This window comes from Pestalotiopsis fici, assembly GCF_000516985.1.
Source record: "Pestalotiopsis fici W106-1 unplaced genomic scaffold PFICI_Scf_8, whole genome shotgun sequence".
Taxonomy (NCBI): domain Eukaryota; kingdom Fungi; phylum Ascomycota; class Sordariomycetes; order Amphisphaeriales; family Sporocadaceae; genus Pestalotiopsis; species Pestalotiopsis fici.
This window is the reverse complement of record NW_006917098.1, coordinates 16,547-41,727: the sequence shown is the minus strand read 5'-3', so window position 1 is coordinate 41,727 and position 25,181 is coordinate 16,547. Positions and strand designations below refer to the sequence as shown.

The 25,181-nt window shown below is 47.8% G+C and overlaps 9 protein-coding genes across 9 annotated transcripts; 4 read left to right on the top strand and 5 right to left on the bottom strand.

Annotated features, from left to right (window-relative positions):
• Positions 1-3,340: 3,340 nt before the first annotated feature.
• PFICI_10708 (uncharacterized protein) lies at positions 3,341-3,788 on the top strand (the record flags this gene model as incomplete). The annotated part of the gene is made up of 3 exons (XM_007839289.1): positions 3,341-3,383; positions 3,463-3,538; positions 3,620-3,788. 3 exons carry the CDS (start codon positions 3,341-3,343, stop codon positions 3,786-3,788), a joined length of 288 nt encoding a protein of 95 aa, XP_007837480.1.
• A 2,419-nt stretch (positions 3,789-6,207) lies between these two features.
• Positions 6,208-7,725, top strand: PFICI_10707 (uncharacterized protein; the record flags this gene model as incomplete). The annotated part of the gene is made up of 1 exon (XM_007839288.1): positions 6,208-7,725. One exon carries the CDS (start codon positions 6,208-6,210, stop codon positions 7,723-7,725), a length of 1,518 nt encoding a protein of 505 aa, XP_007837479.1.
• Positions 7,726-8,532: 807 nt separating this feature from the next.
• PFICI_10706 (uncharacterized protein) lies at positions 8,533-9,147 on the bottom strand (the record flags this gene model as incomplete). The annotated part of the gene is made up of 1 exon (XM_007839287.1): positions 8,533-9,147. The coding sequence occupies one exon, from the start codon at positions 9,145-9,147 to the stop codon at positions 8,533-8,535; it is 615 nt and encodes a 204-aa protein (XP_007837478.1).
• A 2,289-nt stretch (positions 9,148-11,436) lies between these two features.
• On the bottom strand, positions 11,437-12,591 carry PFICI_10705 (uncharacterized protein; the record flags this gene model as incomplete). Its single annotated transcript, XM_007839286.1, has 3 exons — positions 11,437-12,058; positions 12,125-12,385; positions 12,509-12,591. The coding sequence occupies 3 exons, from the start codon at positions 12,589-12,591 to the stop codon at positions 11,437-11,439; spliced, it is 966 nt and encodes a 321-aa protein (XP_007837477.1).
• A 635-nt stretch (positions 12,592-13,226) lies between these two features.
• PFICI_10704 (uncharacterized protein) lies at positions 13,227-14,594 on the bottom strand (the record flags this gene model as incomplete). Its single annotated transcript, XM_007839285.1, has 3 exons — positions 13,227-13,567; positions 13,626-14,160; positions 14,211-14,594. The coding sequence occupies 3 exons, from the start codon at positions 14,592-14,594 to the stop codon at positions 13,227-13,229; spliced, it is 1,260 nt and encodes a 419-aa protein (XP_007837476.1).
• Positions 14,595-16,400: 1,806 nt separating this feature from the next.
• Positions 16,401-17,969, bottom strand: PFICI_10703 (uncharacterized protein; the record flags this gene model as incomplete). The annotated part of the gene is made up of 1 exon (XM_007839284.1): positions 16,401-17,969. One exon carries the CDS (start codon positions 17,967-17,969, stop codon positions 16,401-16,403), a length of 1,569 nt encoding a protein of 522 aa, XP_007837475.1.
• A 406-nt stretch (positions 17,970-18,375) lies between these two features.
• On the top strand, positions 18,376-20,334 carry PFICI_10702 (uncharacterized protein; the record flags this gene model as incomplete). The annotated part of the gene is made up of 3 exons (XM_007839283.1): positions 18,376-18,776; positions 18,844-19,421; positions 19,469-20,334. The coding sequence occupies 3 exons, from the start codon at positions 18,376-18,378 to the stop codon at positions 20,332-20,334; spliced, it is 1,845 nt and encodes a 614-aa protein (XP_007837474.1).
• Positions 20,335-20,828: 494 nt separating this feature from the next.
• PFICI_10701 (uncharacterized protein) lies at positions 20,829-21,447 on the bottom strand (the record flags this gene model as incomplete). The annotated part of the gene is made up of 2 exons (XM_007839282.1): positions 20,829-21,193; positions 21,270-21,447. 2 exons carry the CDS (start codon positions 21,445-21,447, stop codon positions 20,829-20,831), a joined length of 543 nt encoding a protein of 180 aa, XP_007837473.1.
• Positions 21,448-22,792: 1,345 nt separating this feature from the next.
• PFICI_10700 (uncharacterized protein) lies at positions 22,793-24,584 on the top strand (the record flags this gene model as incomplete). Its single annotated transcript, XM_007839281.1, has 3 exons — positions 22,793-23,102; positions 23,153-24,351; positions 24,411-24,584. 3 exons carry the CDS (start codon positions 22,793-22,795, stop codon positions 24,582-24,584), a joined length of 1,683 nt encoding a protein of 560 aa, XP_007837472.1.
• Positions 24,585-25,181: the final 597 nt, after the last annotated feature.

Sequence of the window (25,181 nt, the reverse complement as noted above, 5' to 3'; positions counted from 1 at the left end):
CAGATTGGGCAATAGTTCTTGAGGCCTTGCGTTGCTTGGTGTGCTGTAGAGCTCTCAAAAAGATGGTGGACACACTGCAATGGATGCTGCCGGACTGCTTTTCTCGATACTACAGCAGATTCCGCGTCAATTGGGGTTTCTGTTGGTGCACTTCTTTTCTTGTTCTCGTCACGATTTTCGCGCGCTGGGCCCTACCTGTGCCAATTGCCCCAAAAAACTGAACATGTCTTTTTTTTTTTCCCTCCTTGTCCCTTTTTTTCTTCTCCTCTTGACTCTTGTTCGTAGGTCAAGCTAAGACCCATTATTGCTCGAAGCCTACTAGCGCAAGTACTCCTCAGAACTAACCGTAGCGCGCGCAAGTCGCAGTGTAGATGTGCCCACGAACATGGGCATGGGTCAACGCTGTCTGCATACCTTACCTTAGCCGGTGGGTAGAACCGTCCTGCAGCAGCAGACGGAACGGACGAGCCTGCTTAATGAGAAAGCTTGAAACAAATCCAATTCATTTGGAAAAACGTCCATCAGCCCAAGCACAAATATTACTGTGATCACTGCTCCTCCAACTTCGAAAGAGCGGCTGCGAAATGGCTCACAGGTCTTTTATGAGCAAGAATCATTCTTCCATTTCCTACACCGCCGCTACCCATGCTACGTATTTGATATGCTGCTACGTCCAAGGATGCAGGCAAACTTGGTCCCTGCACAGGCCGTACCCGGGCCACAGAATATACAGTAGCATTGATTCATTGAAGGTAGCACTGGCTTGTCCTCGGTCGACAGAGCTCCAAGCTGCTACAGTACCTTGTCCATTGAGAAGATATATGTGCTGCTCGAAGGCGAGTGGCAATCTTCCAATTAACTGGCCTGATACCTTTAATGAAGCAATGCACTCTGCCAAGCCTCTCTCAGCAGGATTATCGTGCGACTGCACAACGTGGTTCGAGGTCGCCATCTAAGACTTTTTATACTAGTTCATCCTTCTTACTGACTGAGATCCGAGACACTAAAAGCCAGTCTCGCGCTACGTACCATTTACTAGTCATTTCGATCGATTATAGGGCTCAACTCTGATGAGACTCTGGAGCCCGTCAAGCAACAAGCATCGGATCTGACAAAAACAGGGACCTTTTTAGCGGCAGGCAAACATGCTTACCACTGTACAATTCACCATGAACAACAAGAAGTGAGCTAAAGTACTGCAGTAGTGCAGCAACAAGGTATCCCCGTCGACCTCGTCGAGTTTGTCACTACGTAGAGTCCAAGGAGGTGTTGTACCCCAACGGCTCTGGCCTCAACCAGTTCCGAACAGGGACAAATCTCATACCGGCTAGGTCGGTGTTAGATATTTTTGATGTACCCTGAAGATCAATCTATCCCGTCGTCCTCTATGCCTTTTGACTTTCTTTGCTGTGTTAAATCGTGCGGCGGGCAATGGATCTCCCCCATCCATCCCATGCCGAAGTATTAGCAGTATAAAATATCATTTGAAATTATCTAGACTCGTTTCGGTTTATCTGGATCGAAGAATAGTCAACAGATGGTATCTCCAAATCCTTATGAGCACAGTATATTGCATACCCTTGTCAACGGTTCTGCAGCGTAATCGGCCACCATCTCTAAGTTAGGCGTGACATGCTGGACCATGTTTTGGCTTTTGGTTGTCAGCGTCACAGATACACAGGCAGTGGCCAGTTACCTCTTTACAGAGCACTTAGCATTGAATCTACCTAATGCACAAGAGAAACTTTGGTCACCAAAACACCTTCCTAGCTAGGACTGAGTAAGTGATGTCGACATTGTTTCGCAAGGCGGATTCCCGATGGGATGGGCGCACCTTGGATGCAGCAAATGTAGGAGATGGTGCGTATCATACATAATACCTAGGTCCCCTACCCTACCTACCTACCTCATCGCCAGTCGCCTTCCCGCTGCTGTGCATGTAGTTTGCTGGGGGAGGCGCTTATTAGGTTTTTTTTTTTTTTTCTTTTTTTCCCCTGGGTAAAACGTGTCTTAGCGCAGCACCAAGAATGGAAATACAGGTACCTGTTTGTTTTACTGAACCTATTATCACCCAACATGATATATGCTTGCTATCACACAAATCGAACGAGAACTCGACAGACCTTGTTCATGAGTCGAACCAACAAATAGCGTGCGTTAAAATGAAAGATTGTATCCAAGTTTGCGCTGCCTACATGGGCCATTTCATAGATTGCAATGATTTCACTGTCGCCATATGCAGAGAGATAGATTATCATTGTATGAGGATACTAAACTAATTGTCTTTATTTCAAATAACACCCATGCTCTCAGAAATTCACAGCTCGTGGGTTCCAAGAAAGCTTCACAAGCAGCGCCGAAGCAGACAAGAATGATATTCCATCAGGATCCAACTCAAATACTCACAAATCTAATATGCCTTAGTCATGCTTATTGGCTTGCTGTTGTTCGGAATGAAATGCAAGGGCTTACCAGATTAGAATTTGTGTAATTTTGAACTTGATACGTTCATTTTCGCAGAGGAATACTCTAGAAGAAGAAGAAGAAGAAGAAAGCATCTGTCTACTAGGCTACGCAAATATCCCAAGCACTGGAATACCAGGTGATGCATTCTTCGATTACCGCATCTATATCTGGAATACTCAAAAGGCTTGCGAGTTTGGCGTGCCTCGCGCCACGAACAATTCGTTTGAAGCAGGAGCCAAACCTTTCCCTTTAGGTCAAGATATTTCAGCTGCGTTCTGCCTGGCGTTCATGCGTAGTGATTTTCGCAGAAATTATCCTTCCTAGAACTTGTCCAAACCCGCCATTCATGACTTAGAACTTTTGCCTGTGGGTCAAATGGTTTTTATATGCATGAGAGGCCAAAGTTCGAATCTTCATAGAAGCGCAACGCGACGCGACACGACACGACACGACTCGACTATGCCGGTTGCCGGAAAGCTTGGCACGTGCGAGACCTGTATACGTCATCGTGTCATTTGCTACCAAGGGTAGGTGCCTGCTAGATGGAAGTCGGCAGCAGGGCGAAATTTGTCTCGAAGCTCGCAGGGTAAAACTTGGCAGTTCTCGAATGTTAAAGACGACAATCTATTTTTGCATTAGTTGGAGTGCCGCCCAGCTGTGATTCATACATAAAGCGCTGCAACTGAACCAACCTGTCCGACTTTTTGATCGAATGAAATCTGCCACAACATCACCTACGAAGATCGATACTCGACATACAGAGAGTCAATAGTTTTCAGCGACGCCAGCGCAACCGCAGCCACACCCTGAACATTTGAGTCCAACTCAATACACTGTATTCTATACACAACAATTTTCCAGCAATATCAGCAAAATGGCCGCCTCAGCTCTGCTTGTTGTTCTGATCACCATCCTCTGTCAGTTCTAACCTTCCCACCGCACACTAGCTGTCATCTTCCTTCTAGCCTTTGGAAGAGTCAAGCTGACTTGTCACAGTACCCCCCGTGGGTGTATGGGCTATCGCAGGATGCGGCGCTGATCTCTTCATCAACATCTGCTTGACACTGCTTGGGTAAGTTTCAGCAAAGCCTAATGGCATACACCATGTACGCATGGCGGCATTTCAATCATGCTAATTGCGACAACCCTCCAGCTACATCCCGGGCCACATCCACGCATTCTACCTTGAATATGTCTACTATGACCGCCGAGAGCAGGCTAGAGAAGGCCGCTTCGCCGCTCGAAGAGCTGCTGGAGTGTACAGTGATCGCGTACAAACCGGCGGACATGGATACGGCACCATGGTCCCTCCCACCTCCTAGGGCATTAGAGAAGTGTAGAGGTTGGCTGATTTTGGGCACCACCTGTACCAAACTATGCCACCCTCTGACCAGGCGGGATATGTGACCATTTACAAGCCAACCCCGCGAGTCTAGACGGCAGTCATTACATAATGGGTCTGGCATGGAATGAATCACGGAACCTATTCTTGCTTTTCCGGGCTTGTCCGAAGCTGTGGGATTGCATCTTTGTCGATGTTGTGGATTTGAAGCATGCTGCTTTTCTGTTCATAGGGATTATGATTCCGGTAATACAACACAATTGAATTCTCACGCTGCCAATTGAATCCGATGATGAGTTATACTTGCATTCGACAGGACATGTGCGATGCATGCCGTCGGATACAGACGCGGGTGCAATGAAGGACAGTTCAGCAGAATTCACCGGATTGCCAATTGGCTACTTGGTAGCCTGTTATTCGGGTGACACTTTAGGTTTTTTTTTTTTTTTTTTTTTTTTTTTTTTTTTGGTTTTTACAAGGCAGAGGTCCAATAAAGGTGTTCTGCTGTATGCTTGTATCTCTCGAGAATTTGCAGAAGTGTGCTTTGTTGATTGTAGACCGGCGGCGGCAGCCCGGTTATACTATGGTACCAGAGCTGCATGTACACGTAGCATGCTCATCTAAAACGGACTTATCTAATAATCCTGAAAATCTACGCACAACACAGATCGTGCCCACACATTGGGTTAATTCGAATGATTCCAAGCAGGGTCGGTTCGGGAGTGTTCGAATCCAAAAACCATACTGTTGATAGGGTGCCGTGGGCGGTCCGATGAGGCGGGGTACTCCAACAGTCGACTTCCGTATTTCCCCATAGGACTCTCCCAGATGCCTAGTGCCCAGAATAAGATATTAAAGTTCCAACAAAAACATTTAATCCTCTGCAGCTGGATTGTTTTATCGGGTTGGAGCACTTTTCAACTCCCGTTTACAAAAGTTTGTTGTTTCATGGGAATTCTTGAGTCGTTGATCATCGTAGGTTTTCTGCTTTTGGGCCTACTCTATCAGCATGCTATTCTAATCCCTTGTACATGTGGAAGCGGTCATGAAATATAGCCAACACAGAGTACCTACCGGCCGGTACCTCCCAGCCCAGGTACAATCCATAAATCCATACCTACTAGTAATACCTGGCTAGATGTGCAAGCCAATCGATAGCTACCAGGTATATATCCACCACATCTTCCCCTCTCCGATCCCTGTCGGCCACGATCGAGCTGCCACGCCTTCGTGCAGGCCGCATTGCTTCTCTACTAGACTTCAACAACCACTCATCGCGAGGCTTTGATCTTTGCTTATGCAGACAGACGGCCGGAAGCAGAAAGAATGCATCTCTGCACTCTTATTGCCTAGCATCGCACTCGCCTTAGTCCACTTGTTCATCCGTATTCTGTAGACGATAATCCTCCTGTCGGATCTCGAGCTTGATTGACTCTTTTTGTCTCTCTTTCTGCTCATTTCCACCAACATCAAGAGCTGCGCTGCATCATTTTCAACGACGACGAGCATCGCGTGGACCTTGATTGACAATATTGCCAATTGGTTTTCAGTTTGTCTTCATCATTGTCACTCGTCATTTGGATATCCATATTCTCTCTGGGATATCTGATGTAGGTTGTCTGTTAGTCTGTCTCAAGTCATTTCGGCAGCTCAGGAACCAAAAAACGATATCTGGACCCAAGCTCTTGTCCCCCGGAGATCGTGTGGGATTTGAGTATCCCTCTTCCATCTTTACCCCACTCCACTTACTCCTACTCCCTGCACACCAAACCCACGTCTCATCCTCGGTGGTATGTATTGCACGCGCCGTCAACCATCAACCACCATTCCGCATACACCACGCTCACCTACCTACATGCGCATATAGTACATGCGCTGTCTTGACCTCGTTTTCCCCAAGCAAAGGACCCGCTTTCAACGCGCTCGCGTCTCGCCTCTTGACGTTTTCTGCAACGGCCGTTCTAGACAATGCTTTGCCGTCAACACTGAAGCTCGACCCTTACCGTCCGCAGCTGCAAGAAAGGTTGAAGTCCGACTCAAGGATTGGCCTAGAAGTGCAACCGTACTCCTACTCGTCCTCTCCCGTCCGCAAGCGGAATGTGTCAAACGGGCACACATGTTGCTGTAAGCTAGAGACGCATACCTAGCATCCGAAAGCACACACATACATCTGTCTGGTGCATCCTACCTACATACCTAAACTTGGGTACTACTATACGGGTCCACGACTACAGGTACTCCCGTCCAGGGCTTGCTTGCTTCCAGACCATCTGCAGCAACCAAGCTTGATACCTTGACTCTAGCCGGACACCGTTCCGGTTTCTGCCTCCCTACAATACTCTTTATGCATATATGAAATGGCATACGTCCATCGAACACCCCAGCAATCATTCGGAGCTATGCCTGCGCCACTCATATCAGGGACGCCTCCACCACGCCCTCAACCTCATCTAGATGCCTCTCACGCTGCTCTCTGCCAAAATAAAGGTACACCCGCTTCCCATCTACCTGCTCCCACTACTCGGATATCAAAGTCGCGTCGGCACTCGCTTCCACTCCTGACCTTTCCGCCTGTCGCGCAGCCAAACACCTCTAGCATCTCACTCATACCCTCCACTGCAGAGGGGAAACCAGTCCCTCTTGACGACTCTTCGACTGCGGGACGAACCATTGCACTGCGACAACTGAACCGCTCGCAGCCGTCGTCAAGGCATCGCTATTCAAAGAGTGGTGGTGCGCCCAGCGCTACCACGACAACGACGACGGGGACGCACTCGCAGCCAGTCATAGTGCGGACGTACTCGGGTCCTCCTCCCTCTTCAGCTGGCAGTCGCCCTGCTAGTCGCAGGATACCTTTGTCTACCGTTTCGGTCGCCTCAAGCGTTTCCAGTTGGCGCCCAGGTCGCAATGGCATGGTATTGAGCATGGCTCGGAATAAGGGCCAAAAGAAGGTCCATCAGCGTGCGGATGACCCCAAGCTTCCTCCGCTGGAGGCTTTTAGTTTCAAGAGTATCATGGCCGACATACAGCAGGACATTGGCGCCGACCTGGACAGGATTGCTGAAATATGTGCCAGATCCAAGTATTCTCTAAGCAACCAATATGAAGTGCATGTTGCACCACATGGTTCTGGGGCTAGTTTTGTGACCTCGGTAGCATCGTCCTCGCGTCACCATGGTCCCACTTTGCAAGCAATATCAAGCGACGATGAGAGCAATAGTCGACACAGGAAACGTCGCAGTGGCATACGCAGAAGAAGTGCAGCGTACGGCACATTGGAAACCATCATGAGTTCCAGTCGCTCATCAGAAGAAGACAAGAGCAAGAAAAAGTCGGCACAAGAACTGACCGCCGAGGTGCGAGGACGAGCAGCCAGACATCACAAAGCTGATAGCGGGTCTTCCTCTAGTTGCACTGGAGATTCAAATGAGCAACAGAAGCAGGTTGCTCGAAAGAAGTCTGCCTCCTTTGCCACGGCGATGATGGACAATACCCGCCAGCACAGTCAGGGCGAAACCACATCACCACGGGCTTCGGGGACAGCTCTAGTTGGCCAACCTGCCAAGCCCAAGACGTCAAAAAGTCATCTGGAAATTCGGACTACGCAAGAAGAGCTGTCGGAGAACTACACACATGAGCCATCCCGAGAACCTTCGCACCCCACAGTATCAGACTCTGTAGCAAATGCTGCAATCTCAAGACCGGACGAGCCCAGAAACTCTTCCAGTCTACTTTCCGGAATCAGTCACTGGATCCCGTGGCGAGGTACCAACTCGACAATAGAAGCTGCCTCGTCGGCCCGGAAGCGCAGTAAAGCAAAAAGTTATGCAGAAGGTAGTCTGCGGGAATTGTTGAAGGGTGCTGATCTAGATTCAGGGTTAAGTGTTGATCTAAAGGGTAAGAGTGCTAGGCGTTGACCGCCTCCCTGCAAATTCATGTTCCGCTCACAAGAGGCCTTCGTGTGGTGCTTAGTCCCCAGATAACACTCTGTCGCCGTGGAATTGGGTGGTATTCTCCGTTGCTAAACTTGATGATGGGAACATTTGTGACCACTTTGATGCATCGGAAGGTAGAAGAAAGGAACAGAGACCAGAGAACCTGGTATCAGAACCGTGGGCCGGACCTTGTCCAAAAATGGTGTATGCAATGTATGATACTGGATGATGATTGATGAGACATGATGTCATGACTGGGTATGGCTACACACTTATATAAACAACTTGACGCTACAATAAATGAAAATAGAAATGTGGTCAACTTGATACTGCAGTTAGCGAGATCATTTTTTGGTATAGAGATCTTGCAAGATGTGAATTTCATGGCAATTCTGTTGTGATGTCGCAATGGTCCAGTCCTGTGTGTTGAAACTTGATTTATAATCTTGGTTGCCGCATGGATCTGCATCTCCCTCTCAACCGAATAATAATTCTGAAAGCTGAGGTCGTGACCTGCGCAGGCAAATCCAAAGTCATTTTCTTCCAGTCACAAGGATTCAGGAGCCTGGTAGAACTGAAGATGAAGAAGGAATGTAATATGCGGTTTTGCATATCATCACTTGGTATCAAAGCTGTGATATTTTTCTTCTGATGAACTAACGACGGAGAACACAATCAACTTGTATATTGTAAATTATTGAAAAATTAGTGTATTCCCTGTCTCAGCCTGTCCTCCTGGATATCAATTTATCGCACATTTTCATAATGGCTTTCCGCGAGTAAAGCACCTTAATGGCCCGACTGGCAAGTAGCGCGTTGGGCAGCACACTGAGCCATGCTTGCTTTAGGGGAAGTAACACATTGATCGTATGAGTCCTGGCAAGTATCCTGGCGCTTCGGGTGATTTTTCTGGCAAGTGGCCTGGCTGGCAGCACATTGGGCCATGTTGGAACCAGGAGCAGTAACACACTGGTTGTAAGAATCTTGACAAGCGTTTTGACGTTTCTGACCGGGCAGATGACCAGAACAGTTGCTGAAGTCGGCAGCACACTGAGCCATGTTGGCGTCAGGTGCAGTCACGCATTGATTGTAAGAGTCCTGGCAGCTGTCCTGGCGCTTCGGATTCTTCTGGCAGGTAGCCTGGTCGGCGGCACACTTGGACATGTTGGCGTCAGGAGCTGTGACGCACTGATTGTAGACGTCCTGGCATGGATCTTGGCGCTTGTTGCTGGGTAGGTGACCCGAGCAGTTGCTGTAGTTGGCAACACACTGGGACATGTTGGCATCTGGTGCGGTCAAGCATTTGTCGTACGCAGTCTCGCAAGACTCCTGACGAGCCTGCAGAGGCGAGGCAATGGCAGTGTAGGCCAATATGACGGTAGCAATGGCTGTAGTGAAACGCATTTTGATGATGAAAAGAGTTGGCTTTGAATGATGCAGGCAAATGGAGAAAGTATAAATGGTAGATGGAAGAGAGCGATGAAGAATGAATGACTGTACTGTTTGAGTTGTTGTTGCTATCTGTGATGCGGGACGATATTTGAGAGAGTGTCTTGTCTACTTATATATACTTATCAGTTCTTCGATTGAATTCAGATCAGTCATGAGAGACTCTATGGCGACGTACAATTAAGCAAAGCTTGTTACACTGGCTGGCCCAATTTACCGTCTCATTTGAGCTGTCATTGGTCTTGGGGATCAACGTAAAGCTCATCCAAAAATCAATACATGTCTCTTAAACGTGGGCATATGTCGATCATTATGGGACCTCGTTTTATTTCGGCGGCCGTGCAGTGATATGAAAGGTGGGTGCCTTTGGTGTCTTGGCTTCTCACAGTGGCAGTGGCTGTCCATTGTGATACTGGTGAATGAAGTCCAGATAGATGCTTGCCTCTTGAATTACTTTCACCAAAATGCGAAACTTTGGTACGTTGCTAATATGCTACTGTCTCAAGGTGAACATAAATCATTAGACCACCAGATCTTGCCAAAGTCACAGGCAGTAAAGCCATTATCCATTGAGTGAAAGCCCATCATTTTGATTAGACGGGTCACGTGGATATCATTGGGTCTTGGAACTGATAAATCTTCTCTCATGTTCTAGAATGGCTTCCGGCAATCATCTCCATTCCTTTGCTTCTAGCGAAAGAACAACGGCACCCTTGTATGACGAGTATAATAACTGGCAGCTTCTGGTTAACATGTGGCCGACATGGCGGAAGCCCGGATCCGGCGCGCCTACTCTCCAACACGTCCGTCGAAAGGTGCGCATGGCGTACTCCCCGAGTGCCGTTACAAGGATTTACTCCTTTTCCCAGAAAGCTGGAAGAAGCCAAGCTTCGTAAGAGCCCCATTGCGATACCCCACGTCTCCCCTTGGTGATGGATACTCAAAGGTCCGTTCGGCTTCAAGACTGACGATCACTCTAGAACAGTTTCCTCAAAAGCTATATACATTGCAAAGTACCTTCCAGTCGCGAGCCACCACGCCCGTGTTCCAAGAGATTAGTCGGGATGAGGAGGATACCCAGGAAGCTGAAGGATACTTCGACCATCGCAATAGTGAACGCATCAGCTTAGCTAATGTCCAGTCTCCTTTAATATGTCATTCTAAAGATAAACTCTTTAAGTATGACGATGCTAAGCAGCATAATATTACCAGCATCGTGCCTAGGTACATGAAACCAGGACCAGTCTTTGCGATTTAGCTAATAAGAGAACACTCTGGCAATGTGTGCTGGCATAATCACTGATTATAGGAATAAGGGCTATTCATTCCTGTTATTTTGATCTCATTTTCCACTTTGATTTGATTAGGATTGAATCGTAGGTACGTACCACATCCTTCTTCACAATAGCCAAATGGTCATTTATATTTTTGAGAGTTTAATGTAACATAGAAAGGGGTGTGTGATGTTGACTGCTAACTAATTAAATGCAGAGAATGTTGCCTGTAAAGTTGATGAATTATATGAATTTGCTTCACATCCGATATACACCAGTTTCGTCATAGAATAGAAGCTGTAATGTGAACAGCTGGGTATCGTGTACTTCTCAGCCTTGATGGTATATATTGGGAATAGTGGCATACGTACACTTCATGGACACTGGTATCCACTAATTGACAGTGACTGCGGAGAATATCTGAAAGACTCTTGAATACACTGCCAATGATAGGGGATTGAAAGTATAGGTCCGGGATGATTATCCATATTTATCATGGGGAAGGAGGTCGATCAGCGGCCCACTTCTTGACCGTCTAACGCGTCTGCGGGCCGGATGATGCGTCTAAGCCGACCCATGGGCTCGTCAATTGCCAATGGATATTTGCAGAGAAGTTGCCTGAATCCTTTTACAGAAAGTGTCATCTTGGTCAGCTTCTTTTCATTTCCGAGCCACTCGCAGCCTCTTAGCCTTAATACCCTTTGCCCACCGTCAATGCCGGCTTTGTAACTCATTCGAGGTCGTACCGGAGAACATTGCCATATAGCTCGACATGCATAAGGGAAAGCTCTTGACACTTTCTCATTGAATTAAGACACGACATCCAGGCACAGCTTCAAGGTTGACCGCTGGCCAGTTTTGCCAAAGAAAGGTTGCATAAACCAGACTCTAAAGCACCAGCAATAAGGTCATCCTCACGCTGGGGTTGCGAGATGAACATGTTTATTGGATTCGAAGATGTGCCTACTTCTCAAACTAGTTGGATCCTGCCAAACCGAGTACCAAACAAGTCATTCCAGTCAAAAACCAGACAAAGCTGAAATAGAACCAGGTATCCAAGGCCTGCAACTAGATACATGACATCAACGCTGACACAGCCATATACATACCCAAATAATTGGAGGAAGCGCCCAAAGCTCGAGTGCCGCTCACGGGGAAGAGAGATGTTTCCTCGTGACCTGAAGAACTGGGTCAACGCCAGAAGAATCAACACGATTGACAAGGAGAGCACGGAAGCAATGCTGAGCGACCCGCGCGATCTCAGACGTCCTATTGTCTTGAGCTGCTTGACAAACTGGAAGGCAACAAGGAAGGCATCGACTATGCATAGGAAGGCGATCCAAAGCGACCAGAACACGCCATAAAAAGCTGTTTGCGGCCCGCTCCGTTGAAAGTATGGCTGTCCGTTGAGAAAAAGGAGCAAGAGTGAAACCGGGAGGGTGACGGCCGAGTATGAAATGAGCACCTTTTTCATAATGGCTGACGTGAGCTTGTGCTCATGCGGATCCTCGGGCTGCCAGTCTGAGAGACGGCGGATAGGCGCCTGATCTGGCAGCACGGCAGGTGTGCGATAATGGAGATAGATGGCAAACCTAAAGAGCTGATGTGAGCATGTCGCTTATTTGCTCTGCACGGGCCCAGAGGCCTAGGATTCTTACAAGACCATGGCACAAGCCCATTGCACAAAGACGGCCAGGAAGTCAAGCGACGCGGAATAGCCCTTCCATCCGTCCAGCTCGCCACTGGCAACACAGTTGAATGCCTTATAAAAAACCCTGTGGCCAAACCGGAGTGCTAACGTTGTGGTGGAGAACAGGCCATGATTGAGGATGTAGTACGGTGATATTCCCTTGGTCCCTTCTTTGCGGATGCGCAGGTATTGCGGGATGTAAGCGCCAATGATGGCGATCCATAGAAGTCTGTATCAAAGCTGAGTATACATTGCAATGCGGAGAGATACTGACGCACACGGCGCAGGGGCCAATGTCCAAGATATGTTGAATAAATACTAGTACTGACAAGAATCAATGTGAAGGACTTACGACCAAATGACCGTGCGGGGCACACTATGGTATTGCGGCGGGTCCTCGCAGGACATGGGTAAGACGAGCAGCACCTCATCCATCACGAAATCGCATCTCGAACCGACAGTTATTATCTCGAGAATCAAGTTTGACGGACGGCGAGGAAGAGGAGATGGAACTTGTGAGATGAGCGATCCTCCGAAGATAAGCTTTCGTCACCGGACTGCCGCCACTGGAATGGGATGGATATGCATAGGTACCTTGCTCACCTAGTATTATGCTGGGTACAGAGATAGCCACGTCAAGGGCTCAAGCCTCAAACAGGCTCATCGAACTACGTGGTGGGGTCGGCCTGTGGCGGTTTGTCACCTACTACACCAGCGGTCCGGTACGGTCCGGCTGCTGATCGTTGGTCCGCCAGGCCCTGGTGATCAGAAAGCAGCAACAATCTTGAAGTCTTAAATATTCCTGCTCCATGAATGGCTTTCTAGGCCAGGAACTGATTGCACATCAGTGGTATCTTTTTTGAATTCCATCATCTCTTTGTGTCAATTAATATTATTGGGTTTGCTAGGCACAGCAGGGAGTCCTGAGTCTGAAATCTGGCCAATACAATCTCGGTGCCCATGCACATGACAAGTATATACCTCCCGGCGGTCATTGTACAGCATGCTTGTGCATGAGATTACCCCCTGAAGAAAAAGGCATCCATTCTATTCCTCACTCGAGTTTGATACTACATGGGTCTGTGAAGGCGGCAACACCACAAGAAGTAGTCTTCGAGTGGCAACAAATTCAAGAGAAACCGATTTCCCCACCATCCCAGGGCACAAACGCATGCTCCCGCAACGGCGTCAAGGATAAAGTGGTTGGCGGTTGACACAATAGCGATAAGGATAATGAATGGGTAGAGAAATCCTGCTGCAACACATAGCATGCGGCGAAGAGAAGGAAATCTCAAGTGTAGGCCAGCAACCCGCAGTGACATTGGAACACGATGCTGGGGCGCTAACGGGAGCATGGAAATAGTCAGTCCGATCATGAGAGAGTAACCAAAGTGCAGGGAGGGCATGGCGGCTACAATACGTGTCAGTAATCATCCGCGAACAATTGGGTCACTCGCCCGAACACTGACCATATTGGTTGCAGAACTTATTTTGTGTCCAGACACTGCTTTCACCACCCTTTCCGTGCACAGTATCGACAAAGCCATATGTTCGACCAAGCTCGGCCTCGGCTCCTGTAGGATTGGGATCGCTCAGCAGTCGGGGTGGCATGCATGGCCAAGCAGTGAAGACGATAAAGGCGAGAAGATTGCACATGGCCATGGTCCGTCGCCTGGCCTGGTACAATGCGGCGCCAGTGTTGGAGCCTGCTTGGCCACTCAAGTCTCCACTGAGTTGTCTCTCATCGGTTCGCTTGCGAGTAATTGTGTAGAAGTATAGGAACACTAAAAAGAAGATGGTTCCAGGGATGTGGATGTAAGAGTATATCCTGTTGATCCAGTGCATCATTGTCTCGTGTTGCATAAACACCGATTGGATATATGGTTCCCAGAAAATCTTGAGTCGCTTTTCCAAGGCGATCACCTGCAAAGCGTGGTGTCGAGCCACATCAACTGTCTTTTCGTCGAGGGTGAGTGCGCTGATCGCTCTTCCGACTTGGTAAACCTTCGAGTTGATTAGTGTAGTCCTTGGTTTGTCTGGCTGAGAAATCTCACCCAATATATCAGAGCCCAGTACCAGCACTCGGCCAGGAATGGAAGCTTGCGGAGCAGTTGGCTTAGGAAATAGTCTTGGAAAACCGCAGTGTTGGGCGATGTCACCTCAAAGCGAAGTCTCCATAGAGAAATCTCTCGCTTCCTCCATGTTGGCTCGGACTGCGTGAGGCTTACAGCTTCCTCGAGTAAAGTATCGGCAGAGGACCGTGGAGAGGGCCATTCAGACCCAGTAGGAGTTTCGTCGCGACCATGATCAAATCGTTTCTCTTCCCAACCACGACCATTCTTTCCAAATAGCTTGTAATTAGTGTTTCGGTTCACATATACACCGCCAAACAGCAGTGTGACCACCACAAGAGGCTCTGCGAATGCGCCAATACCCATGGCTGCCAGGTAATGATTGAAAACTCGGAGGTTGACAGACAAGGAAATCCGAGAAAAATCCCAAACCTTCCAGAACAAGAAAATTTCTCTTGCTGCTGGCAGATTGCAGGGCTGAAATAAGAATTCCAGATGATCCCCAGGTAGGGGCTGGAGCCTTGGGTCGAGATTCAAGGGAACACATATTGCTTGGCATTATGGATAAATTTGTCCCATGCAGTCATGCTCGGATTTTTCGGATTCATAATAGATACCTCGACATCAATGACGCGCAATAGCATATAGAAGTCTCCAATGAAATACCCACCAAGGGATCGACGGGTTGTGTGCGCATCGAGCCATGACCCTGGTAGTCTGACACCAAGACCCACAATGAGAACTATACAGCAAATCTATTTGATCAAGACGCCTGTCAGGCCTGTTAACCGCCAACACGTCTGTTTGCTATCGCCGAGGTCAGGCATACAGTGGACACCGTCAGTTCTCTTGATATGGATCTCTACGCCCAATCAGGGCGCATCCGGAGCTTCTTGTCGGCAGACGAAGGAAGTGTCATGGTCAGATTACGACGGAACCGGGGCGTAGTAAGTGCCCGTTGACACCAAAACGCAGAATGCGCAAATTCTTGCCGTGCTTTCCGGTTGGTCCAAGGTACCGACCGAGCCTTGATACGAGCAAACACATGGCCGACTGCCAGTCTTGGACATGTCCTGCTTCCAATGCCGTGTCGTTCCCTTGTTGACTTTCGTGGGATGACTGTAGTACAGACTACCATTTCTTTCCAAGTCGGTCAGTCGATCATCTCACTGTTCCCTCAAGCCTCCCTCAAGGCTGTGTCTTGCAGTGCTGGCAGGCCATGCAATTTCCGTATACATGTAAATGTGCTACCCAAGAAGCTGTGGTACAAGCGACGTGGTCTGCTCATCAACCCCGTGTCTCCGCGTCGGCGTGTCGGACTTTGGGCCTCTGCTATCAGCAGAGTGAGTCGCATGGCTTTCGGCTGCGAACTGCCCGTCGTGGTTGGTTCATGATTTCCCGTCTTATAATTCTCCGTTCCTGCATCAGTTCGCAATCACCAACAGTCCGGGTCACCCGCTAGAGCTACCTAGAGCAACAGGGTTGTGGGGCACATCCACGCGGCGAACACGCTAGAACTCCCACTATGGCTAGAGAGCACGCGAGCATACGACAACGGAAAAAACCTTTATTGCGTCTCTCCACAAATGCTATCTAGAAGCGAAGTGTAGCTCACAGCTCATAAAGGCCGATCGCTGAATCAAACTCATAAGTACATTATGTGCGATCAGAAATGCCCATTGTTTTCACAATACACCATGTCGGTCACTTTTACGATCCGAAGTCCGCTGTGTCAGCTGCCCAGGCGCCATGGATGGAAGCTGGGTGTCAGCCAGCGTAATACACTCATTGTCCCAGGGGATCGCATAAGATCAGATTCGGGGTTTGGCAGCCCGAGGTTGTCCAATGTTCATAATGAGCGTGCACTTTAAGAAATGAGTAGGGAAGTGATATTTAGGCACATGCTGTGCGACACGGTTCAATCCAACGAGAGTTCCAATGTACGTACCGAGTAAGTGTCATGCAAATCAAATTCCGTATCCTGACTCCATTGCGTTGGCACCTGCAGCGTTCGAGGAATTGTTAAGACTACTAGGTATTGAATCTCGAGGATATTTGTACTCCTGGTGGTCGTATCACGGTCAGACTCGTAGCTCCGGCTTTCGTTCTGTCTCGGCATACCCCAAGCCATCTCCCACTGATGCCCCTTGCCAACATCTGTACAATTCCCAGTCAGCGTTTGAAATATCCAAGTTCCAGCCATCTGAACAAAGGATAAGTAACTAGAGTGAACCCTGTTCCTATCCAGAGTCCTACATCTGCAGATGCCGCTCGGGCTGCCAATGGACCAGTATACCACACTTGGTACATTCCCAATATTGCCCCGACCCATCCAAGTAGGAAAGACACCAGCGCTGCTATGCCCAGGGGAAAATATGACCTGTCTTCCCACCTAGCCCAGTCAAGGCTCAGCGATCGTTGAAAACACAAGTGTTCGACCAAGACAATCACAACCATGAGTTCGACCCAGTAGCCCATCAAGGCAAGAAAATTCTGCATGACGACAAGGAGATGCTCTCTGCCAGCTAATGCCAAGGCGAGCTCGACCACGACGAGCACCCACGACCACGTCCAACGTGGAACGGCCTTTCCATATCGACCCAAGATCTGGCAATCAAGGGCAGCAGCATAGGTACCCGGAATGCTGTTTGAAATGACGCCCAAAGCCACAACCACCCCGCAAAACCGTCCGAATCCCTTCAGGGGCTCGAATCCGGCAACAACCAATGCGCCCGCTGAGACGTTGTATGCGTCCTGCCATGCGGTATTGCCCGACATACCTGTTGCAAGCCCAATCCCCAAGATATAAACAAATGAGAATGACAGCCACAGCCCTATCAAGGTAAGCAGAAAGATCTTCCTCTTCAAAGTATGCTCCGGATAGTATACATAAAAATCCGAGGCTGCGGCGCCCCATGAATTCGGCGCGTAAAGGCATAATGACAAGAAACTCAGTCGATTAGCAGCGATTGTGATGTCTGATCCAATCGACTGAGTTTGGACATTGAAATGTCGTCCGGCAATGCCGCCAAGCAACAAAAGAACGACGATCTGGGGAATCCAAGCAAATCTCTCATACATATGGAAGGGTTTCATCCCAAACATTGTCACCGCCAAACACACAGTCTGAACTACCACAATGCCTACCGTGATGGACAGTCCTCCACCATTGACTGCACTGAGCATCTGACCACCTAGAATTGCGTCGATTGTGCAGTAACCGACCATTAGCACGATATTCAAGAGTGTTGGGATCTTGGCCGGCCAGTACCCCATGAAGTATCTCAACACTACCATGGTACGGTTGCCGCTGATGGGACCCCAAATGCTCATATAAGCCGTTGAGATACTGCCTAGCAAGGCGCCAAAGACGGCACACATGACGGAGTCCAGAAAACCCAGATTAAAGACGAGAGGGCCGAAGAGACCGACTGTGAGATTATTCACAGAGATGTTGGCAGAGAACCAGACCAGCAATACGGATATGTCGTCCCATGGCGATGGAGGGCGCCGCTCGGAAGGTGGCACGCGCGTACTGCCGCGAGCCTCGAAGCCTGAAAGAGATTCCAGGCGTGCATTCCATGCCCCAAGACGACCACGTACGCTGAACTTTGGCTTAGGATGATGGGGATTTGGAGTTGTGGCATGTGCATCATGATCTTCCGTGCATTGAGGTGACAGAATGTCGCTGGTGATTGCATTCGCGGCTTTTTCTGCGTCAGTCTTGGGACTGAATGCCATTGCCAATAATTGTAGCTGCTGGTGCAATGGGTGCTGAAGGGAGCGATATCAGCAATCCTACTTTCGAGCCTTGGCAGCAGTTGAACAGTAGTAAGATTGAGACAAGTGTCCTATGTGATTGAGGTCATCATCCGAGCTGATTTGCCTTGTTGCTTTTGGGTCGCGGCAGAACTGGTCGCGGCAGAATTGGCGAGACGGCACTTGACCGACCAAATGGATGCAGCTGAAAGAGGCATTGTGATTTGTCCCACAATGAGCAAGTTTGGTGGGGGGAATATGCATTGTGATTGGAGATAGATCAACTCGCAGTAGCAGCATGTGCATGACAAGGGACAGGTGTTTGTGCCTGGGGCGCAAACTCATCCCCTCATGAAGCAAAGAAATACGGCCTCTTCCGATTACTCCAATGGACCCTCGAATCCGGATCTCGAATGTTGCAGACTTTTGTAGCCGCAAGTATGACTATCTTGTCATTGGTGGTGGAACTGCTGGTCTCGTCGTCGCCGCCCGGCTCTCCGAGAACCCCGCTCTAAATGTTGGTGTACTCGAAGCTGGTCCAGCGGTACTTGGGATTGATTCCATCGACATTCCTGGACTCTACGGCCAGACTTTGGGCTCAGATTATGATTGGAAATTTGAAACAACCCCGCAGCGAGGTCTTGGCGGACGCATATTGGACTGGCCGAGAGGGAAGATACTGGGTGGAACAAGCGCGCTGAACTTTATGACTTGGAATCGTGCAGCTCGTGAAGACTATGATTCTTGGAGAGATCTCGGCAACGAGGGCTGGGGCTGGGATGATCTCTTGTAGGTTGAAGCGACCATTCTTGCTCTTAGTCCTATGCTTTTGCTAATATTCGATTGGCAATGCAAGGCCATATTTCAAGAAATCTGAATCTTTCCATTCACCTGCAGCCTGCAATCAAAAGACCAACTCTTTGTACTATGACGAGAATGCATTGGGAAAGTCGGGCCCAGTACAGATAGGGTATGCCCCCGAATACTCTGCATCGCATGCGCTATGGCATGATACGATGAACACTCTTGGGATTCATACCAATAAAGCACATCTTTCTGGATCGAATATAGGGGCGTGGACCAATCTTGGATCCGTTGATCCTACCACAGGTCGCAGGTCATATTCAACAACTGCCTACTACCTGCCGAACGCATCGCGACCCAACCTCGAAATCCTGACCGAGGCTCAAGTGACGCGAATCATTCTGGAGGGAAAAGATGAAGACGTGACAGCCAAGGGCGTACAGTTCCAGCATAATGGCATTTCCCTGTCTCTATGTGCTTCTCGCGAAATAATTCTCTGCGCTGGAAGTGTCCAATCACCTCAGCTATTGGAAGTATCTGGAATTGGGAACCCAGATGTTCTCACCCAGGCAGGAATTCCTGTCGTTGTTGACAATATAAACGTGGGAGAAAACCTCCAAGACCACATTAGTAGGTATCCCAGCTTTGTTTGAATGTAAAGTAGCTGACAACGTCAGTGGCGGCCATGATCTTTGAAGTAGACTCATGCCTTTCAACGCCCGACGACCTCAAGAAAGACGAGGATGTAGCAGCCTCGGCGCTTCAACAATACAAGGTTGATGGTTCTGGGCCCTTGTCCATCTTGGCAAATTCGATTTGCTATCTCCCATTCTCTCAAATTGTTCCTTCAGAGCAGCTACAAAATCTGTCATCCGTTGCCACCTCGGTGATTGACAACCTTGGCCAAGAACATGTCACTCGCCAGAATTATTTGAAACCTACCTCATCCGTCGAGATTGGTCAAATTGAGTACATCTTCGACTTGGGAAACTGGAATCCTTGCTTCCAGCCAGGGGCCTTGGATGACAAGAAATACGCAACCTGTCTCATTATTCTGCAACATCCATTCTCCAAGGGTTCCATCCACATCACCTCTGGCTGCTTTGATCACAAGCCCTTGATAGATCCACAGTATTACGCTGGCAACCACGGACAGATCGATCTCTCCTTGATGATCCATGCCGCACGCTTTGCAGCATACCGCTTGTCACAAACTTTGCCTCTTGGCAGCATTATTCGAGGGCGTGCTTTCCCTCCCCCACTCTCGCAGGGCCACGAAGATGAGTCTTTTTGGAAAGATTGGCTGACCAGCACAACAATCACCGACTGGCATCCCGTCGGGACTTGCGCCATGGGTGGACGGCAGGGTGCAAAAACTGGAGTTGTCGATGCGAGACTTCGGGTCTATGGGGTCAAGAAACTCCGGGTGGTCGATGCCAGTGTGATGCCTTTGCAAATCAGTGCACACCTTCAGGCAACTGTATATGCCATTGGAGAAAAGGGGGCTGCAATGATCCTTGAGGATGCGATCTTGAATCAGTAATGTCACATTGGTGGACGAGAGCGTGTTGGAGTAGACCAAATGTGCATAGAATGATCATGTATATACCTACACATGCTGCAATAGATGTAGAAGCGCAGCTGATTTGCACAGGCACATGCATTAATGCAGCTCTTGATCCTTTGGCTTTCCTAGATTTTGGATTCGAATTTGATCGTGCCATCTTCCAACATCTCGTAATCTCGACAAGGTCGCAAGTTGAAAACGAATAGTTGCGTTGTCTTCTTAGCAATGTGACATGATGTCTTACTCATTAATGACACTCGGGTTTTCCATGCGACCACGCTGTTGATAGTGGGTTGCACATGGCAGCCAGCGATTAGATTCAGCGGGGGGACGCCCATAGTTGAACGCTAGCTTTTCGAATTCTAGTGCATTGTATTTCCCCATAGACCATTGAACCGCACCATGCCAAGCCCCATAGCCAGACCAGTGAACAGGCCGCAGTCCCAGCGCCTCCATTTCAATATATTATTTCAGTTCTCCACACCTTTGACAACAACTGGGAAACTTCCATCCGTGAACTCATCCTCGGCGTTCCAAACAAGCTTGTAAGCGCTGCTGTCATTTGTTGATGTGGCCCAAAACTGTGACTCAAGATATGAGTTGTTATTATACACAAGCTGGGTAGCGAACAAGGCAAAGCCCGACACCGTTCCATTAATGTAAGCCACTCTGGTCATTGGCAAGACACCTAGAGCATAATCGTCTCCGGGGCGAATATACAAGGAGCCAGCCGATGTGCCGTTGAGGTAAGTCGCATTTGCAATCCAGTTTTCACCCGTCATCGAAGGCAGGTCCCAGAGAAGCTCGTCGACGTCAAATTCGGTCGTTGAAGGATCTTGAATGATGTACAAGCAGCCAGTTCGTTCATGTCAGCAGGTGCATTTGATTTGTTATACATAGAACAAGCATACCATCTGTACGCCCCGCAGCAATTGGCCAAGCCGAGGAGTTAGCACCATAAGCGTAGAGAGTGGCATTGGTCTCGGCTTTTCTTTTTATCAAAACGTCAGACACCTTTCCAGGAATGCTTATGGCAGAGGCCAAGCACGCCTGGGCAATGAAAATCCCAGAATAGAGCAGGAGTTGCATGTTTGGATGATATCTGGGTAGCTGGATCTTGGCGATTGTAGAAAATATTCGTATGAACTTGATGATTTTGCTGCGGTGCAGTGAGTGGAAGATAGTATGGATTAAATGAGCGTTGAAATGAGATGGGAAAGACCAAGGAGCTGCTTCTCCAAAGTCAATCAATCACATTGACTTATTCGATAAAATAGAGATAATATTTATTATTTAGGAAACGGCATGATTGAATAGGCTATTTCGATGCACTGTTGCTGTTTTCTTCATCCGAGAAGGGCGCACTCAGAGATCTATTACCGATATCACCGAGCCGTCCCCAGGGAATTGTGATAGGCAGTCCCTTGCCTAGGCTATCAAGAATACACTGCATTCAAACAAAAACTTCAGCTTGTCAGGGTTCGTCGCCCAGTTGCTACAATGATGATAGTGTCAAGGAATATTCCGTACGCGTGTACATAGTACACTTGACTCAGTAAGGTTAGGCAAGATCTCATTTAGAAATGCCGAGTTCCTTGATCCACATAAGGGGCTGGATCGAGGCTGAGGAAGCGCGGGTACCCACAATCATACGGCATTCACTCTCGCCATGGACAAAATAAGCACGCTTGGCACGGCATTTGCATGATTCGGAACATTTGTGATTGGCGTTGGCTGCAGGAGTACCTTTGAGATCTCCACATGGTGTGATATATTCCGTGTTATTTGCGTGCAATAAGTCAGCACGATATCTCCCGCCAAGTGCCGACAATCCATCTGATTTTGCTTGATATGCTTTATGCCCAATGTTCATGAAGCATATTAGGCCTCGAAATGAAAGTGTTTGTACAAATTTACCTATACTCAGCCATCTCCTGGTGTCTTCCAAGTGAATTAGCAGTTTTCAAAACATAACAAACAAAATTCTGGCTATTCATTCGAATCATATTGTCACAAAGTTGCGTAAATATGGTTTCATGGGGAGAGCAGGATGTCTTGTGTTGACTGCAGAGCCCAAGCCGATGCCTAGCGCAAGGCAGTGGCTTGCAACTCGAGATCTACATGGAGATATCCTTCTGGGTATACTTGAACCGGGACCTCCTTCGCAAGGCTAATCAAACTCCACAGAAATGACGACGCAAGCACAATTTCAAGACCACAAGCACGGGACAAAGCAACACCCTCGGCGATATCGTCGCAAATACGAATCTCTTCTCGGCGACAGGAATTGAGATGGCCTCGAATAATACAAAACGGTGTGATTGTGACGATTCTTGACTTGACATCTCAAAACACTCATTCATTTCTTACTGATTACTACAAGTCCATCGTTTCATCAGATATCCCGTCAACCTGGACTGGTGTACATAGCATCATGCATTCCTTTCAATTTCTCTTTGCGTCAATCTTTTTTTCCAAATCAATCTTCGCAGCAACAATTGCCAGAGATACATTGAGTTCCACTGGATGCATAAACAGCGCCGCTAATCGTTCATGTTGGAGCGACGACTTTGACATATCCACAAACTATTACGATGAGGTCCCAGATACAGGCGTGATTCGTGAATATTGGTTCAACATTGAAAACACCACGGCGGCGCCAGATGGCGTTGAATTACCTGTACAACTCATCAATGGATCATTTCCTGGACCCACCATTATCGCAGATTGGGGCGATATTGTCCGTAAGTGGCAAATGACTTACTTGCAAGAAATTCTTATTCACTGTTCCTAGGTGTGCATGTAACAAGCTCCCTTCAGAACAACGGCACTGGTCTTCACTTTCACGGCATTCGCCAGAATTGGACAGATCAGAATGATGGTGTGCCCAGCATCACTCAATGTCCGATCGCACCCGGAGACTCTTATACTTACGAGTGGCGGGCTGTCCAATATGGTACTGGTTGGTACCATTCGCATTTCTACGTCCAGGCTTGGGATGGTGTCTTTGGTGGAATCATTATCAATGGCCCTGCCACATCAAACTATGATGTTGATCTTGGCCATGTTTTCCTGAATGACTGGTATCACGAAACTGCAGACGTACTCGTTCTACAAGCTGCCACGGGTGGCCCGCCCACCGCTCCCAATGGACTCATCAATGGGACAAACACTTGGAGTGACACCGTTGGCTCTCGCTTCGAGGTTGGTTTTGAGGCAGGTGTCCGATACCGCATACGCCTGGTCAATGCCGCTGCCGACAATCATTTCCGCTTCATGATTGACAATCACACAATGGAGGTCATTGCCACTGACTTTGTGCCCATTGTCCCTTACAACACAACCAACCTGAGTATCGGAATGGGCCAGCGCTACGATATTATTGTCACAGCCAAGGATCTCACAAGTGGTGATTTCTGGATGCGATCTATCCCACAATCCACCTGCTCTGAAAGTGACGCCACAGACAGTATCAAAGGAATTGTACGCTACGACAGTTCATCGACCACTGATCCAACAACTTCAGCCTACGATTACACAGACTCTTGTGCCGATGAGGAGTCAAGCAACCTAGTTCCCTACCTGGCAATTGCGGCATCCGACACATATGAAGGCGTTGACAAGAATGTCGGGCTGCAAATCACAGATAATGCTCTGCTTTGGGTGATCAACAAGACAACATTCCGCACAACTTGGGAGAACCCGACCTTGCTCCAAGTGGCCGAGGGCAATGCGACTTGGACGGCAAAGGAGCAGGTTATCCAATTGCCCACTGCCGATGAATGGGTCTATTTGGTTGTACACTCTCCATTTGCCCAAGACCACCCCATGCACTTGCATGGCCACGACTTTTGGGTTCTCGGATCAGGCTACGGACAATATGATTCCACGAATGCGAATGGTTTGCAATTGACTAATGCTCCACGAAGAGATGTCGCAATGATGCCAGGCAGTGGCTACCTTGTCATTGCTTTCAAAACGAACAACCCTGGTGTAAGCTTCTCTTCCATCAATGCTAATAATACTGCAAATATGACTGACCGATATATCAGGCATGGCTAATGCATTGCCATATTGCCTGGCATACTTCTGAGGGATTTGCTGTCCAGATTTTAGAACGTGAGTCCGAAATCACATATGATTATAATGCATTGAATGAGACATGCACAAAATGGAAGGCATATGTAGCTGCGGATAATATTGGGCAATACGATTCAGGCGTATAAAAATATAATAATTAATATTTTACGAATGTTAATATAATATAATAAAATATATAAAATCGGCTTTATTACGCATATTATTACGGTCCTTGCATATTTACTTTATAATACTTTTATTTTATTATAATATTTATAAAACTTTATGTTATATTGCACGGATGTTAATATAGCATTGTATAATTCATATAAAAGCATTTAAATTTCGACATCTTATTTTTTTCTAATAATTAAATTTAATATTTTAAAATCACGAATATTAATACGTTATAATAAGGGGGTCACATTATAAATAAGGCACGGTCCAGCTAATTAGGCCGGCATTATATAAATAAAAAGCTGATAAGCTAATAAGCTCCGATAAAAAGCTTATAAGCTTATAATTATTAGCTGGCTTTAGTTATTAGTTTTATTTTTTGCATTTTTAATATAATTATAATTATATTTTATAATATTCGTATTATAAATAATAATATTATTTAATTTTTTATTATAAAGCATTAATTAATGTAATAACCTCTTATATAAGCATTGCGCAGCGGTGCCGCACCGCCACTGTGGCGCTGACGCCACAGCTAAATATAGCTAGCGCAGCATAATATA